Source organism: Sminthopsis crassicaudata, chromosome 1 (assembly GCF_048593235.1).
Source record: "Sminthopsis crassicaudata isolate SCR6 chromosome 1, ASM4859323v1, whole genome shotgun sequence".
Taxonomy (NCBI): domain Eukaryota; kingdom Metazoa; phylum Chordata; class Mammalia; order Dasyuromorphia; family Dasyuridae; genus Sminthopsis; species Sminthopsis crassicaudata.
In genome coordinates this window covers 395,731,905-395,746,263 of record NC_133617.1, presented here as the reverse complement: position 1 = coordinate 395,746,263, position 14,359 = coordinate 395,731,905, and the positions used below count along the sequence as shown (strand labels likewise).

Sequence of the window (14,359 nt, the reverse complement as noted above, 5' to 3'; positions counted from 1 at the left end):
ATACATGGATAATTTCTCAACATTGAACCTTACAAAACTTTGTGTTCCAAAATTTCTCCTCCTTCCCCCTACCCTCTCCCCCAGATGGAAAGTAATCCAATATATGTTAAATGTTAAAATATATGTTAAATCCAATATATGCATTTATATTTATAAATTATCTTGCTATACAAGAAAAGTAATGCTAAAAAAGAAAAAAAATGAGAATGAAAACAAAATTCAAGCAAACAACAAAAGACGTGAAAATTCTATTTTGGCATTCACAATCAGTTCCCACAGTCTGTTCTCTCCATCACAAGACCATTGGAACTGGCCTGAATCATCTCATTGTTGAAAAAAGCCATGAAGGACACTGATTCTAACAGTGCCTGTACAGATAAGCAAGGGAAAGACTGAAGATAGGGGCATACCCAGGTCATTCTTTCTCTCACCCCCTTTCCATTCCTGTGCTTCTTTTTGCCCCACGATCACCCCTCTTGGTGATGTTTGCTGTGATTTTCATTTTATCTGGGTAGATTCTTTCCTATTGTACCACAGGATTCAGAAAATAGTTTTGGGTTTTCCCATTGAGCTAAAGTCTTCATCGAGACCTATCTGTCCTTGGGCAAAATTTCTAGGGGAATATCCTAGAATATAGGGAATATCTTATATACCCTGTTGCTCTTGGAGTTAAGGTATCAAACTTCAGAATCTAGAAGAAATCAGGCAGGATAATCTAAACATGTGGGCCTGGAGTCTTGGTCCAGATATTGATCAGTTCTGGGATCTCCTTTAGATAAGTCATTTTTTTCTTCATGAGCCTGTTACTCTTTCTAGAATAATCCAGTTCATTCCTTTCCATGCTAATGTGTTTTCTACCTTTAAAAATCAAAAGATTGGAGTAACTACCATCTAAAAATAGCCTTTATGGTATGGGTAAATGTGAATGTTAGTTTCTTCTTCCTTATATTTCTTCCAAGAGACAGAGGGAGAAAGGCACCAAAGTCCATCTGATAAGAGTGGCTATTGGGCATTTGTTTGAGAATGACAATAGCTGTGTTGGAAGGAAGACCTGGTTTAATATCCAAATACCAGGATCACTCCTGACTCAGCTGCACACTTTACTAGGTGTGTGGTAAATCTTTTGGTAAACCCCGTCACTTCTCTGAGTTTCAGTTTCCTCACTATTAATGAAGAGAATAGTTGCATTATTTCCTTTTTGTGAAGAAAGTGCTTTGTAAACTATAAGACACCATAGGAATGTGAGTAGCTTTTATTGTAGAAGGTTTTAAATGCTGCATGACCTTAGCAAAGACATCTCTCTTGACTTCTTTAGGTCTTGGGCTCCCTCTGTTCAATGGGTAGATTCATCCCTCTTTCCAGGCATCTTCTAAGGGTCCAGGAGAAGGTAGAAGACCTTGAACCCTATAGGGGAAGAATCACAAAGTCTCTAATGGTGATAAAAAATGACCTTGATGATTACTAATTATCCCTTTGCTCGAGAATGATTAGACTCTTGATTAGACTCTGGTTTGAAATAGTGCCAAAAATGGTACAGCATGTTTTGTTTACTCATAAATTTAAAAGGGCCAAAGCTTTTTGGCTTCTTAGCAGGTTGGATCTAGTATATTGTGATAGTAGACATAAGAGATTGGCTGATAGGCTCCTCAAACACTGTACAGTGCAAACGATGTCTTGGGCCAGGGCTCTATGAAATGGATTGATCCCAAAGAAGGAGTCTGTTTTTCAGGAGGCCTCGCTTTTATGGCTTTTGTTAGCTCATTTTCTGAGAAAGTCCATGGAGTCTACCCCAGAACAGCTGAAGGATCAGAACCCCAAATCCTTTACCACCAATGCACCCCCTGGCCTGAGAAGGTTCTGAGAAGAAGTGTATATTCTTTCAGGATGCAAACTAGATAGAAGGCATGGCATTGGCAGCTGGCCTTTAGTTAGGGCAAGGAATGATTCTACAAGTTTTGGATATGCAAACAAAGTGGGGAAAATAGGGGAATAGTAAGACCAAAAGACCAAAAGGGGGGGGGGATGAAGTGTGTCTTGATGAGATTATAAGACCACCTAATTGGCAGGAATGGAATCATATATTCAGTGGCAGAGTGGCTGAAGCAAAGTCTGTACATCTCCTTTGTGGAGCCTTCTCTCCCCCCAGAATAATTGTGTTCTCTTTTGTTATTTGCATTTACTTTGTGCATGTGTTGTATTCCTTCAGGAGAAATCAAGCTCCCTGGGGGTGTTTTTTGCTTTGCTCTTTATATCCTCATAGTACTATGCCTTCCATTTATTTCAGAGAGGCTTAATTTATTGACTTAAGTAGGGTAGGATCAGACCCAGCATCTTAGACTTGAAATAGGGAGCCACTGAAGATGTTTGAATTGAGAAGCAAGATGACCAGAGTGGCTCATTAAGGTGGATTAGATAGCGAGACACTAGTGGAAGGGAGACAAATTGGAAAGCTATTACAAAAGTCCAGACAAGGGGTAATGAGGACCTCAGTAAGGGAGAATGTAATGGTAAAGATTGGATGATTTATGAGATGTTTGTTAGAGATAAAATCATTTTTTTTTTTAATTCACTTTACAAGTCTGAGATGATAAAGACATTTTATTCATAAGCAGGAGAGCATCCAGGTGCAACCTTAAGGGCAAAGATTTGTTTGTGGAAACTAGAGATGTTCATCCTAGATGAGACTTAAGAAGGAATCAACTTATTCTGTTGTACCCTAGAAGGCAAAACTAGGAGCTTGAAAACTTGTTAAGAGATTTGAGTTTGATGTAAGGAGGCATTTCCTCACACTTAGAACTATGTAGTAGCTCTAGTAATAAAAGTATCTGTCTTAGAAATGGCTTCTCCTTTTGGAGATCTTCAAGAAAATCTTGATGGCCACTTGTCATATTATGAGGGGGAGTCTATCATGAGATTTGAGAAAATTTGGCTTGGAGAGGAATTGTGATTCTTGGATTTGGGAATTTGAGGGAATGTTAAGTGGTGCCATTAACAGAGACAAGAAAGTTGGTGGGGTACTTGGGATCTGTTTTGAAGAGTTCACTAAAGGAACAAAGTAAATTACTTGAATGATATTGGGCAAGATCCCCATTTCTCGGACCTCCATTTGTCTGCCTTTTTCTTTAGGAGGTCCCTAGCTTTGGGGATGGGAAACTGATAAACAGAAAACTGCCCCAGTCTAAGATTTTATAGCGGATCCAGCAATAAATGTATTCTGCAGGTAGGAAATGTCCCCCATGGACAGGATTACGGCTCCATCAGGTGTGAGGTGGAAGTGAGGTGCTATTGTTATCCTAAGTCTGACTTCTTTCAGCCCGCTGGGCCAGGCACTGCTCTTCAATGCTCTGTCACTGCCGGACAAACTTGGATGTGAACAAGTAGTTGAGGAACTGCTGAAATATTTACAGAGGAGCTAGAATTTCAAGGCTGTGTTGGCCACGATTGTATCTTTACATTTTTTTGAAAACCAGCTGCAGAGGGGGCGTTTTCAGACGCATTCGGGCCAAGATCACCAGGTCCTTGCTATACTTTCCAGTCCGTACCAGTTAGAATTCACTCACTAAGAGTTTCCCAACAGATTTTAGCTTTGCTGGATGTAAAAAGGTAAAAGCGAAGTATAGTCTACTATGGGGCAGAAGTACTGGGCCCCCACAGGAGGCTGATGATGCTGAAGAAAGGAGGATAGGACAGTGAGTCACAAGGGTGGAGGGGCAGGAATATCCTGTTCTTGAGCAGCTCAAATTTGTCAGCCAGAGGCTGAATTGAACGTGAAAGCTCTCTTGAACTCAACTTGCCTGACTGTCCCCTAGGGGCTGTGTCCTCTGTCAGGAGACTCTCAGCCTGTCAGGGCAGCCAAGTGGGAGGGTGTTTGTAAGTTTATGGGAGAGTATGAATAGAGGTTCTGATTTAGTTGAAAACAAAAGGTATTTTGACATGGCCATTGTTTCCCTTCCCCCCATTACAGGTTGGGGTTTGTACCTTTCTACTTTCATATGTGACCCCTTTAGTTCTTGGCAAGTGGGCAAACCCAGAGGGATACCCTTGAGGAAGCAGGAAGGGGCCTTCAGGGAGGAGGTGGTGAGAGGAGCCTAGGAATGCTAAATTAGAAATCAGGACTATGGGGGTAGGGGAAGTGAAGAGGGGTCTAAATTATGTTCCAGATAAGGCATAGCCCATCAGAGAGTGCGATTTCTCATCTTAGCCCCATCCCTGCTGGTATTGATATGACACAATACTCTGGGCTGCATGAAGATAATACTTGCCTCAATAGCCCTACCAGCATCATCCTAATTTTATACATGAGGAAGTAGGACTCTGAGAGGAGAAACCATGAAGGATCGTAGGATTTAGAACTGGAAGAAGGAAACTTAGAAATGACTTGCTTGGAATTCACACCCAAGAGATGGTGCTAGAGCTTGAATTCAGATCCAAGCTTTCTGACTACAGCACTCCTACTTTTCTACTCAGGGAAGTACCTGAGATCATCTAGCTATTTTCTAATCCTCTAAAATCTTAAGAAAAATTCAGAAGAGATCCTCTCCTCCCATGTCCCAGCAAAGATTTCCTGCCTTTTTTTTTTTTAATCAGATTCACATGAATAGCCAGTGCTTATCAAAAAAAGGGGTACGTGATCCCAGAAGCCCTAGTCTAAATTCCAAGGCACTAGGGAGACATAGCACCTGCTTTTCTGTTCCCTATGAGGGAAGACATGTTTGTGTAGAGTTCCTTTCATTTGGGAAGGTGCTGGGAAAGAACCATCTTTTGATCGTTCCTCACTCTAGTGGCATTCTGAGATTTGATCAGCTCAGTTACTCCATTAGCCTGGTTAAGTTAGCCCAGTATTAGATGACATGCAGGTGAGACACACACTGGAAATCTTTTAGCCATTGCTTTCCCTAACAAGAAGGGCCTGCTTGCGGCTCCAGGTAGCTTTATTTCCTGGGAAAATAACTTGGGGTTGGTGAGTTTCAGGGCCAGACCTATAACTTCAGGGCTGGAGGCTGAGACCTTGGGTGTGTGGGCAGGGGAATAAGGCCTCTTGAGATCTGCCCTGCTGGCCCCCACAGATGGTATAAAGAATCCTGTGGGACTGACTCTCAAGAAGGTATGCTTAAAACTCACATGGAAGTTGGACTTTTCTAAAATTTGACCTCTTCAGACTGTAAAGAGAGGATTTCTGTCTATGTCACTGCAATGTTAGTGTGGGGTTTCAGAACCAGGCCTTTTGCACTAAATGAAACCTTATCCTTCTGACCACTCTTTAGTCCTCATTTTATAGCCAAGGAAAATAAAACCTGGAGAGAAATAGAGAATTGCATTGTCAGGTCACACATACATCACAGCCAAAAGATGCCATCCTGTTTTATGCCAGTCTCTAATGTTCAGGCTGTCTCTCTGCTCAGTCTCTTAACACAGAGGAGTACGACCCAGATTTGGGCATAGAGAGTTACGAGGCCATAAAAGCCTTATGTCACCTGTCTCATGCACCCAAGACTGCTGTGGCCTAATCTTCAGAGTTTTAGTTTCTTTCCTAATTATTAATTTGCCTCTTAACAGAACATTCCATACTGAAGATAGTTTCTTTACCAAAAGAATGAGAAAAGAGCTTTGGTCTGGGTTTCCCTCTTGTGTTGTCTGTGGCTCACTGTTGTATTTCCATGATAGAAGAGATCAGGGAGAGAAGTAGCCGAGGAGGTTTCGCTTTCCTGATTAGTGGCTCATGGTACTGAAAACTTATGCTTTTAGCTTTCTAATTAGTTTATATTTCACTCTTTTGAGAAAATAGGATAACAAGTCACTGCTCCTGCCAGATTAATTTCCCAACCTCTTCTAAGGACACCAGAGTCTACCTCTATCTCAAAGAAGGGATGGGGGAGGGTTCTGAACACTTAGCATTGTCTTAATCCACTTAATTGAAACTCTCCAGAAGTCCTACTCACACCCCTGTAACTCAAGGCTCATGCTTTCTGTCCGCAGGTGAAGGGGCATGCGTCCTCCTTCGTTCCCTGGAGCCAGTGGAAGGTCTGGAGATGATGCACCAGCTCCGGAATGCCCACCGTAAAGGAGCTGCCAGGTCCCTCAAGGACCGAGAACTTTGCAACGGTCCCTCTAAGCTATGTCAAGCCCTGGCCATTGATAAAAGCTTTGACCAGAGGGACCTGGCAGAAGAGGAGGACATTTGGCTGGAACAGGGCCCTGAAAGGCCAGGGGAACACACTGTGGTGGCAGCAACCAGGATTGGTATCAACTATGCTGGAGAGTGGGCCCTAAAGCCACTCAGATTCTACATCCAGGGCAATCCTTACGTCAGCGTGGTGGATCGAAAGGTAGAACAGGAGATGCAGACCAGTGGCTAGGGCCCAACTAGGGAATGCGAGCTGGTCCTGCTGCTGCTGCTGCTGCTGGTAAATTCAGCACTTGTTGGCTAAGCCCCTATTGTATCAAGGTCATGGCTTGGCTAGGCTACAATAGAGATTTTTAGAGATTTAGAAAAATAAATCCTTGATTCCATAAAATAATGTTAGGTGAGTCATGTACATAATTAGCATCTCATTTTTTTTCAGCATGGTATTTTCGGGTAGGAATGTTAGCAGCCTTCAGGGAGACTGTGGCTCTTGCCACTATGACCTCTAAGCTTCTCCTTAATAACTTTTTAATTATGGCCTTGCACAAAGAATAGGGCAGAAACCCTGGGCATCTGAAGGTACTGTCCAAGCCACAACCTGGGCCACAGTCTTCCTTTTTTCTCTAGTCCTAAATTGTTATCCTTGTTAATTGCCAACATGTCCTGGAAAGCCTTGTTAGGAGTCTGCATTGGGGACCAAAGTGATTTTTCCCTGGGGAACCTGAGGCAGGCATTGAACTGTTCTCAATGCTGCTGGCCCAGGGATAACCTAGTCAGCTATCCAGCTGATGCAAAAACCATCTAACATCAAGAGGCCCCAGTGTCACTGCCTAGTTAAGCATTTTACCATTTTGACCCTGAAAGTGTATTTATTCCACAGATGAGAGTCTGGGAGAGGCTCTAACAAAAAAGACCTAATTGGCTGTGAATCTCATCAGGGGTGACTGCCACAGTATGGAAGGAAACTCACGTTGTCCCATTGCTTTAGTGTTGCTGCTTATTAGTCTTCTGGCCAGCTGCAACCCCTCGTTGTCAAGGTATTCAGGGCACTCTGAAAATTTTTTTATGAGAATAGGAATGGGGGTAAGGAAGAACTGGATCAAGGGGCTGTATCTCTCTTTAAGGATGAGTTTCTTGGAAAAGCTGAATGATAATTATAAGGAATAGGAGAAAGGCAAGACATAGAGCAGCTAAAAAGCTGCCTCCTGGCTCTTCTATTTTCCTATCACATCCTCAGTGGTCCCTTAGGTCTGAGTCTAAATCATGGGTAGGTTGGGAAGAAGATTAGCCTTTAAGAGAACCTGACAAAAATCAGAGGCTACTCAAGCAGGAAAAAAGGAAGATTTCTCAGCTTCTCCCACCCCACTGACCCCAGATTGGTAACTAACAAGTAGCTAGGATGGGCAAAGGTCCAGGAATAGCTGATTAGGAAGAAGGGCTTGTGGCTGGAGTAACTCTTCATGCCAGGTCTAGCAGGAGGCTCAAGCTGAGCCAAAGTCTGTAATTGGTTCTAGATTAGAAAGCCAACATGGGAGCGAAAGGCATGGTATTATAGGGTATTGTCCTCAAGCTTAAGTGAGTTCCCAAATACCTCTTCTTTCACCTACATCCAGAATTCAAAGTCTAAGTAAGCAGACCTTTAGATCCCCCTAATAGTGTACTCCTTAGGAGCCCAGATAGTCACTGCTGCTTCTTGAAAGAAGGAATAACAGGAAAGGCCAACTTAGAGCCTGAGGGCAAACCAATCATGGTTCCACAATGGCCACCTCTTCGTGGGGTGCCTCCCATCCCCTCTGATCTGTGGTAGCCTGAATTCTCCAGGGTGAGTGCTTCTCTGAACAGGGAACAAACTTTCCACTCATTTTAGAAGAGATTGGAAAACTGAGATAACAGGATCCTCATGGTTGGTGACTACCAATACACTTCGGAACTTGTCAAAGAGCATCAGCAGTTGGGATCTTCGCATATTTTCATTGTACATGATCTCCTCCAGGTGATGTCGTCCCCGAAAATAATGTAATAGCCTAAGAGGAAAGAGGAAATTATTAAATAACACCTTCCTCAAAGGTCCTTAGCAGCACTTTCTACCTGAGAGGCCCTTCATAGGTCACAGTGTCATAGATCTAGAGCGGGAAGGTACCACAAAAACAATCTTTTGAGCCAACCCACTCATTTTACTGATGAGGAAATAATTTATCCATGGTCACAAAGGTAATAAAACATGAGAGGTAGGATGAAAATATAGGTCTTTTGACTTAAGGGTCAAGTCTTTTTACAGTATGGTGTTGTAGAGTGTTTGCTGCCTCCTAACAGTTGGTTCATCTCTAGGAAGTCTCTACCCAGAAAAATGACAACATTTATGTAGCATTGTATAAGTTTCCTCATTTGATTCTTAAAACTACCCACACTCTCAGGCAGACAAGTCAGGGATAATAGAAACTCAAATCTTTGCTTATTTTTTGCTTTCTTTTTATTTTTCAAAATACATGCAAAAAACTTCCAACATTCATCCTTGTAAAACCTTGTGTTCTCCTCCCCGTCTTTTTTCTCTCCTAGACAGCAAGTAATCTAATACAGGTTAAATATATGCAATTCTTCTAAATATATTCCCACATTTATCATGTTGCACAAGAAAAATCAGATCAAAAGGGGAAAAAATGAGAGAAAAACAAACAAGCAAACAACAACAAAAAAAAAGTAAAGATACTATGTTGTGATCCACATTCAGTCTTGACAGTCCTCTTTCTGGATGGAGATGGTGCTCTCCATCACAAGTCTATTGGACCTGGCCTGAATCACCTCATTATTTAAAAAAGCCATGTCTGTCACAGTTGATCATCACATAATCTTGTTATTACTGTATACAATGTTCTCTTGGTTCTACTCACTTTACTTAGCATCAGTTCATGTAAGTCTCTCCAGGCTTCTCTGAAATCATCCTGCTGATCATGAAATCTTATTTTTGGACTAAACTTGTGACTGCATTAGAGTAAGGAAACTGAGACATTGAAAATTAAAGTGCTTTGCCCAGGGACACCCAGCTAGGATGAATCACAAATTAGCCTTTAACTCAAATCTTCCTGAATGAGTCTGGCTTATCTAACCACTATGGCCTGCTGGCATTTATAAAATGCTTTTTATAATTTTGAAAATTGCTTGAACATATATCACTTCGTAATATGGAGATGATTATTTCCATCTGACATGGGGGAAATTAAGGTAGAGAGAAATTGGAACACTAATGCACTGTTGGTGGAACTGTTAACTGATCCATCCATTTTGGAGAACAATTCAGAACTATGCTCAAAGGGCTGTAAAACTGCATATACCCTTTGACTCAGAAATACCACTAGTAGGTCTATATCCCAAAGAGATTCCTCTCCCCCCCCCAAAAAAAAGAAAAGGATATATATGTACAAAAATATTTCTAAATAGCAGCTTTTTATGATGTTAAAGAATTGGAAATTGAGGGAATGCCTATCATTTGGGGAATGGCTGAACAAGTTGTGATATGTGACTGTAATGGAATACTGTTGTACTATATAAAATGACAAGGAAAATTCTAGTAAGATTTAGATGAACTGAGGCAAAGTGAAGTGAGCAGAACTAGAAGAGCATTGTATAGCATAATAGCAATATTATCTGATGATCAACTGTGAATGACTTTGCTGTTCTCAGCCATAAATTGATCCCAGACAATTCTGAAAGATTTATGATGAAAAATGCTATCCATCTCTAGAGGAAAAACCAGTGCAGTCTGAATACAGACTGAAACATACTTTTTTTTTTTTTTTTTTTTGGTATTTTTTTGTCTTTCTTTTGATTTTCTTTTGTAGTATGGCTACTATGAAAACATTTTGCATGACTACGTATAAATAATCTATATTAAATATTTTGCCTTCATAAAAATAAAATTTTTTAAAAAATAAATGCGAAAAATTATTTTTACAAGTAATTGGAAAAAATAAAAGAAATGAAAGGCATAGGAAAGTTTAAAAGCTTGCTCAAGGTCATATAGTTGGTTAAACAATAGTATGAGGATTCAAGTCTTTCACAGGTCTTTTAATGTTTTAGACTCCTGTTTTACTTTATGTCAGATGTCAAGCACGACAATAATTTATACATTTCTCTCCTTCAGAGCTCCAGATATATACAGAGACTAAGAAAAAATGGGTATACAATGGGAAGCAGACCCAACAGATACAGATCCAGCTCCTTGTCCCCTTCCCCAAAATGGAAGCACCAACACTTCCTCCAGACAGCTAATGCTGCCAGGAGAAGTTACTGGCCATTCCCCTGTTTACCCAAGAAGTCCTGGGGGCTGGAACTAAGCAAGCTTTGGATAAGGCCTTTTGATTTTCAGTTAAGTGGGGAGAAGAGTATTCAGGAGAATATTTCATGGAGAAAAGTTGACACCACCAGCTTTTTTTGCTCCTGTAAATTCCGTGTTTCCCTCCCACTTGCTATGAGAGAGGCACTTTGGGATTGTTCCTTTGCACTCATTCAGATTCCTCAGTAAGGCAGACACAAAAGTCACAGAGCATACAAAGCAGGCTCAGAATAATATCTATCCAAGTACCACTCAGACTAAGGAAAAGAGAAATACTTGAGTTGAAGAGCTTTGCTGCAGCAGGCAGAGAGTTGAGAGGAGGATATGAGGTAGAAAGAAAACTACTCATGGTCTGGAGATTTCTGTCAGAGCTCCTGATGGGTCAGTCCTCCTCACCCACAACCAAAGCTACATAATTGATATGATTTGGCTCAGAAAGTGTCTCCATAAAATTTTCCCCTAGTATCTGCTGGGCTCACTAGGCCTGACTAAGCAGTAAGAGACTAGGATCACAAAATAATAAGAAGGATCTTCATCCAATCTAATACTTCACAAACAGGGCTTATGGTCACCCAGTAAGGCACCAAACTGATATTCAAGGTCCTTTTGGGCTCTTTCCACTAATGCACATTCCACAGGTTCATGACTATGCTGGTTTTCCTCTGCCATTTACACACTGGTGGGTCTCTATCCTCTTTCAATTGGCAGATACTCAGGGAATGCAGATTGCATTAGCATGAAATAGGGACAGGGACAGGACTTGTGATTTCACTGGTGTAGGGAATGTCCAATGAGAAAAGAATTTACCAGTGCAGGCTAGCACCTTCTCTGTAACTTACAGTCTTAGGTGCCTGGAGCATTGGGAAGTTCAGGGACTTATCTTGGTCACACAGCTAGCTGAAGAGAATGAAATGACATCATAAAGAAATTGTGACTCATGCATGAATTGGATATAAGTGAGGCAGAATTGCAGTATCTTTTCCAGAGTAGTTGAAGTTGAGGCAAAAAAAAAAAAAAAAAAAAAAAAAAAGGCAGGATGCCTAGTAATAGTCCAAGATGCAATAGATGATCTTAGCTCTCTAAGCTCTCCATAGCATGCACTTCGGCTGTCTTCATGGCCATTGGAATAAATTGTTCTCCTGTACCCATTCCACTAAGGATGCTCTCACATGCCTGGGGTAAACACTCCTCCAACTTGCCAGTGGGTTTGAGGCCAGTCCCCTCAACCTGGTCTGACCCACCTGTGAGATCGTTTTACTGGGGTGTGGCTCCTTGGAACTGCAGTTTAGAGGTGGTGAATCCAGTGGGCCGCAAAGCAAGGCCACAGCCCTGAGATATCAGATGCTTGTCCTAAACACCCCACACAACACCCCACGCAGTCAGCATCTTGCACAAGCAGGAAACTCATTAGAGTTTCCAGGCTCTTAACTATAAAGATAATGACAATTTTAACAACTTTCTTATAGGTTCTCTAACTTGGTTAACTCTCCTCACTGCATTAGCATGCTTAATCCTATGGCTAATGAGAGTGGGTTGACATCCTTTATCTTGCCAACAAATACTATTTACTAAATGCCTTATTTTGATATAGAACATAATTTTTCCAAAGAGTTTTCTAAATTTATTTTCACCTATTTTTGTCTCCCTGGAATGTTTGGTCTGTCCCAACCTCTATTATTCCATTTTATCTTGAATTAGGGAGGGCAGAATCATCTTAAAAATAAGGAAAATAAACACTATCTTTTCCATTAGAATGTAATCTCATGGCAAATATGGCTTGTTTCATTCTTCCTACTTATACAATGCTAGCACAGTGCTTAACATATAGTAGGCACTTAATTATCAACTGACTATCAAGAGGCAGGAAGAGCTATGTATAGTTATATAACTATAGAAGTATAGTTCAATACAGGTACATTCCAAAACACCAGAATTTTGAATTCCATAACAAATTCATATTAACTACACTAGCGATGTTTAAATTTTGTGGCTGCAGTATGCCACGCCAATCTGCTTTTTATTGTACTGGTCCCAGTCTCAGGCAATCTGTGCAATAATTAGTTTTTATTAAATGCTACATGTACAAAGCACTTTGTTAGATGATATAGTTATAAAACAGAAATTAAAACATTAAAAAATAATAATAAGGAAAATAAGACTCAGAGAATAAGGAATTTTGCCTGAGGTTATACAGCAATTAAGTAACAGAATCAACACTAGAACCCATTTCTCTTCCCTCTTAATCTAACATTTTTTGTTTTTTTCCCCTAGGTCATGGTAGCATAGGGTTCACAGGCACATAGTTAAGAAGTCAGGCAGAGATGCTTATTTATTGGGGAGGGAAGAGGCAGGAAGGTGTTAACATTCCCTTCCTAGGTTCTTATTAACCAAATTACTTTTACAGAGAGACCCAGGATCACCTCTGCTGTACATATATATGTCCAGGAGAGTACAAACATACTTCACTATATATAACAGGTATGTTCCTAAGAAAATGAGTGGAAATCAAAATATTTGTTCCTTCATAACCTGGAGCAGCAGGTAAAAGATTTGAAATAATTTTTCTAAGATAGGCTAGCAAAGCAAGCCAATTAAATGTTTTTATGTACCTAAATTTTTTTTCTTTATTTTTATTTTATTTTATTTTATTTTTTTATTCATTTTTCCAAATTATCCCCTCCCTCCCTCCACTCCCTCCCCCCGATGACAGGCAATCCCATACATTTTTATGTACCTAAATTTTTGGTTTTTTTCCCCCTGAGGCTGGGGTTAAGTGACTTGCCCAGGATCACACAGCTAGGAAGTGTTAAGTGTCTGAGACCAGATTTGAACTCAGGTCCTCCTGAATTCAAGGCTGGTGCTCTATACACTTCGCCACCTAGCTGCCCCCTATGTACCTAAAATTAATTCCCCTTTTTATAGAAATAAAAATCTCAAAACTGCTAGAAATGAGGCACTGATATGTATTTTCCCCGAGGTAAACAGATGCTTATTACTCTGCCATTTACCTTCCAGTGAAAAATCAAATAGTAATTAGTGGGATCTGGACCTGATTAACAGCCTAGACCTTGGGTTAACTCATGTAGAAACAGACCTTGTAAGATTTCAATCCCAGTCCTATGAAATAGCTGGGAATTTTATTCTTTTTACTTTTGAAATGAAGGGTTAATTTTCCAACTGAACTATCCAGATTTTGAAAAAGGAAAATCACTAAATGTTAAGAACTATAATATTTTTAGAAATAATCTAGCCCAGAAGTGATTCAGGCCAGGTCCAATGCAGTGATAATGGAGAGAGCCATCTTTACCCAGAGGATGGTGGAGACTGAATGTAGATCACAACAACATAGTATTTTCAACTTTTTGTTGTTTGCTTGACTTTTGATTTCTTTCTCATTTTTTTCTTTTTGATTTGATTTTTCTTGTGCAGTATGATAATTGTGGAAATATGTATAGAAGAATTATACATGTTTAACATATATTGGACTGCTTGTTGTCTAGGGGAAGGGGAAATTTGGAACAAGAGTTTTTGTATGGGTTAATGTTGAAAACTATTCTGCATATATTTGGAAAACAAAAAGCTTTAATTAAAAAATATAATCCAGCCCAACCCCTTTGCATTACTTTAATTGTCCCTTCTATTCAAAGCACTTGTCCAAATCTGTTACCTCTCACCCCAATGCCAGGGCCCTGCAAAACTAATGATTGTTAAATGTAACTGAATTAATTATAAGCCAGATCTATTCTGAAACTCCACAGTTCAAAGTTAAGGTAGCTTTGATTTTTCATTTTCCTATCCTGTCTAGATTCTCAATTCTAACTCCAAGCTATCTCTCACTATTACATTTTCTTCTCTATTGCCACGCCACCAGACACAATGGATAGTGCGCTGGACTTGGGAGTCAG

The 14,359-nt window shown here is 40.4% G+C and overlaps 2 protein-coding genes across 6 annotated transcripts in view; one reads left to right on the top strand and one right to left on the bottom strand.

Moving 5' to 3' along the window:
• Positions 1-14,063, top strand: part of MPG (N-methylpurine DNA glycosylase) — a 71,507-nt gene extending 57,444 nt beyond the window's left edge. Inside the window, exon 5 of the mRNA XM_074279844.1 lies at positions 5,977-14,063. Within this exon, the coding sequence (XP_074135945.1) occupies positions 5,977-6,356 (380 nt within the window). The 3' untranslated portion in view covers positions 6,357-14,063. The remainder of the gene's footprint in view (positions 1-5,976) is intronic.
• NPRL3 (NPR3 like, GATOR1 complex subunit) overlaps positions 7,973-14,359 on the bottom strand; it is a 74,540-nt gene continuing 68,153 nt past the window's right edge. For all 5 annotated transcript variants that reach the window (XM_074279839.1, XM_074279840.1, XM_074279842.1 and 2 more), the window contains one exon: positions 7,973-8,148. In XM_074279839.1, coding sequence (XP_074135940.1) covers positions 7,983-8,148 — 166 coding nt within the window. In that variant the 3' untranslated portion in view covers positions 7,973-7,982. The remainder of the gene's footprint in view (positions 8,149-14,359) is intronic.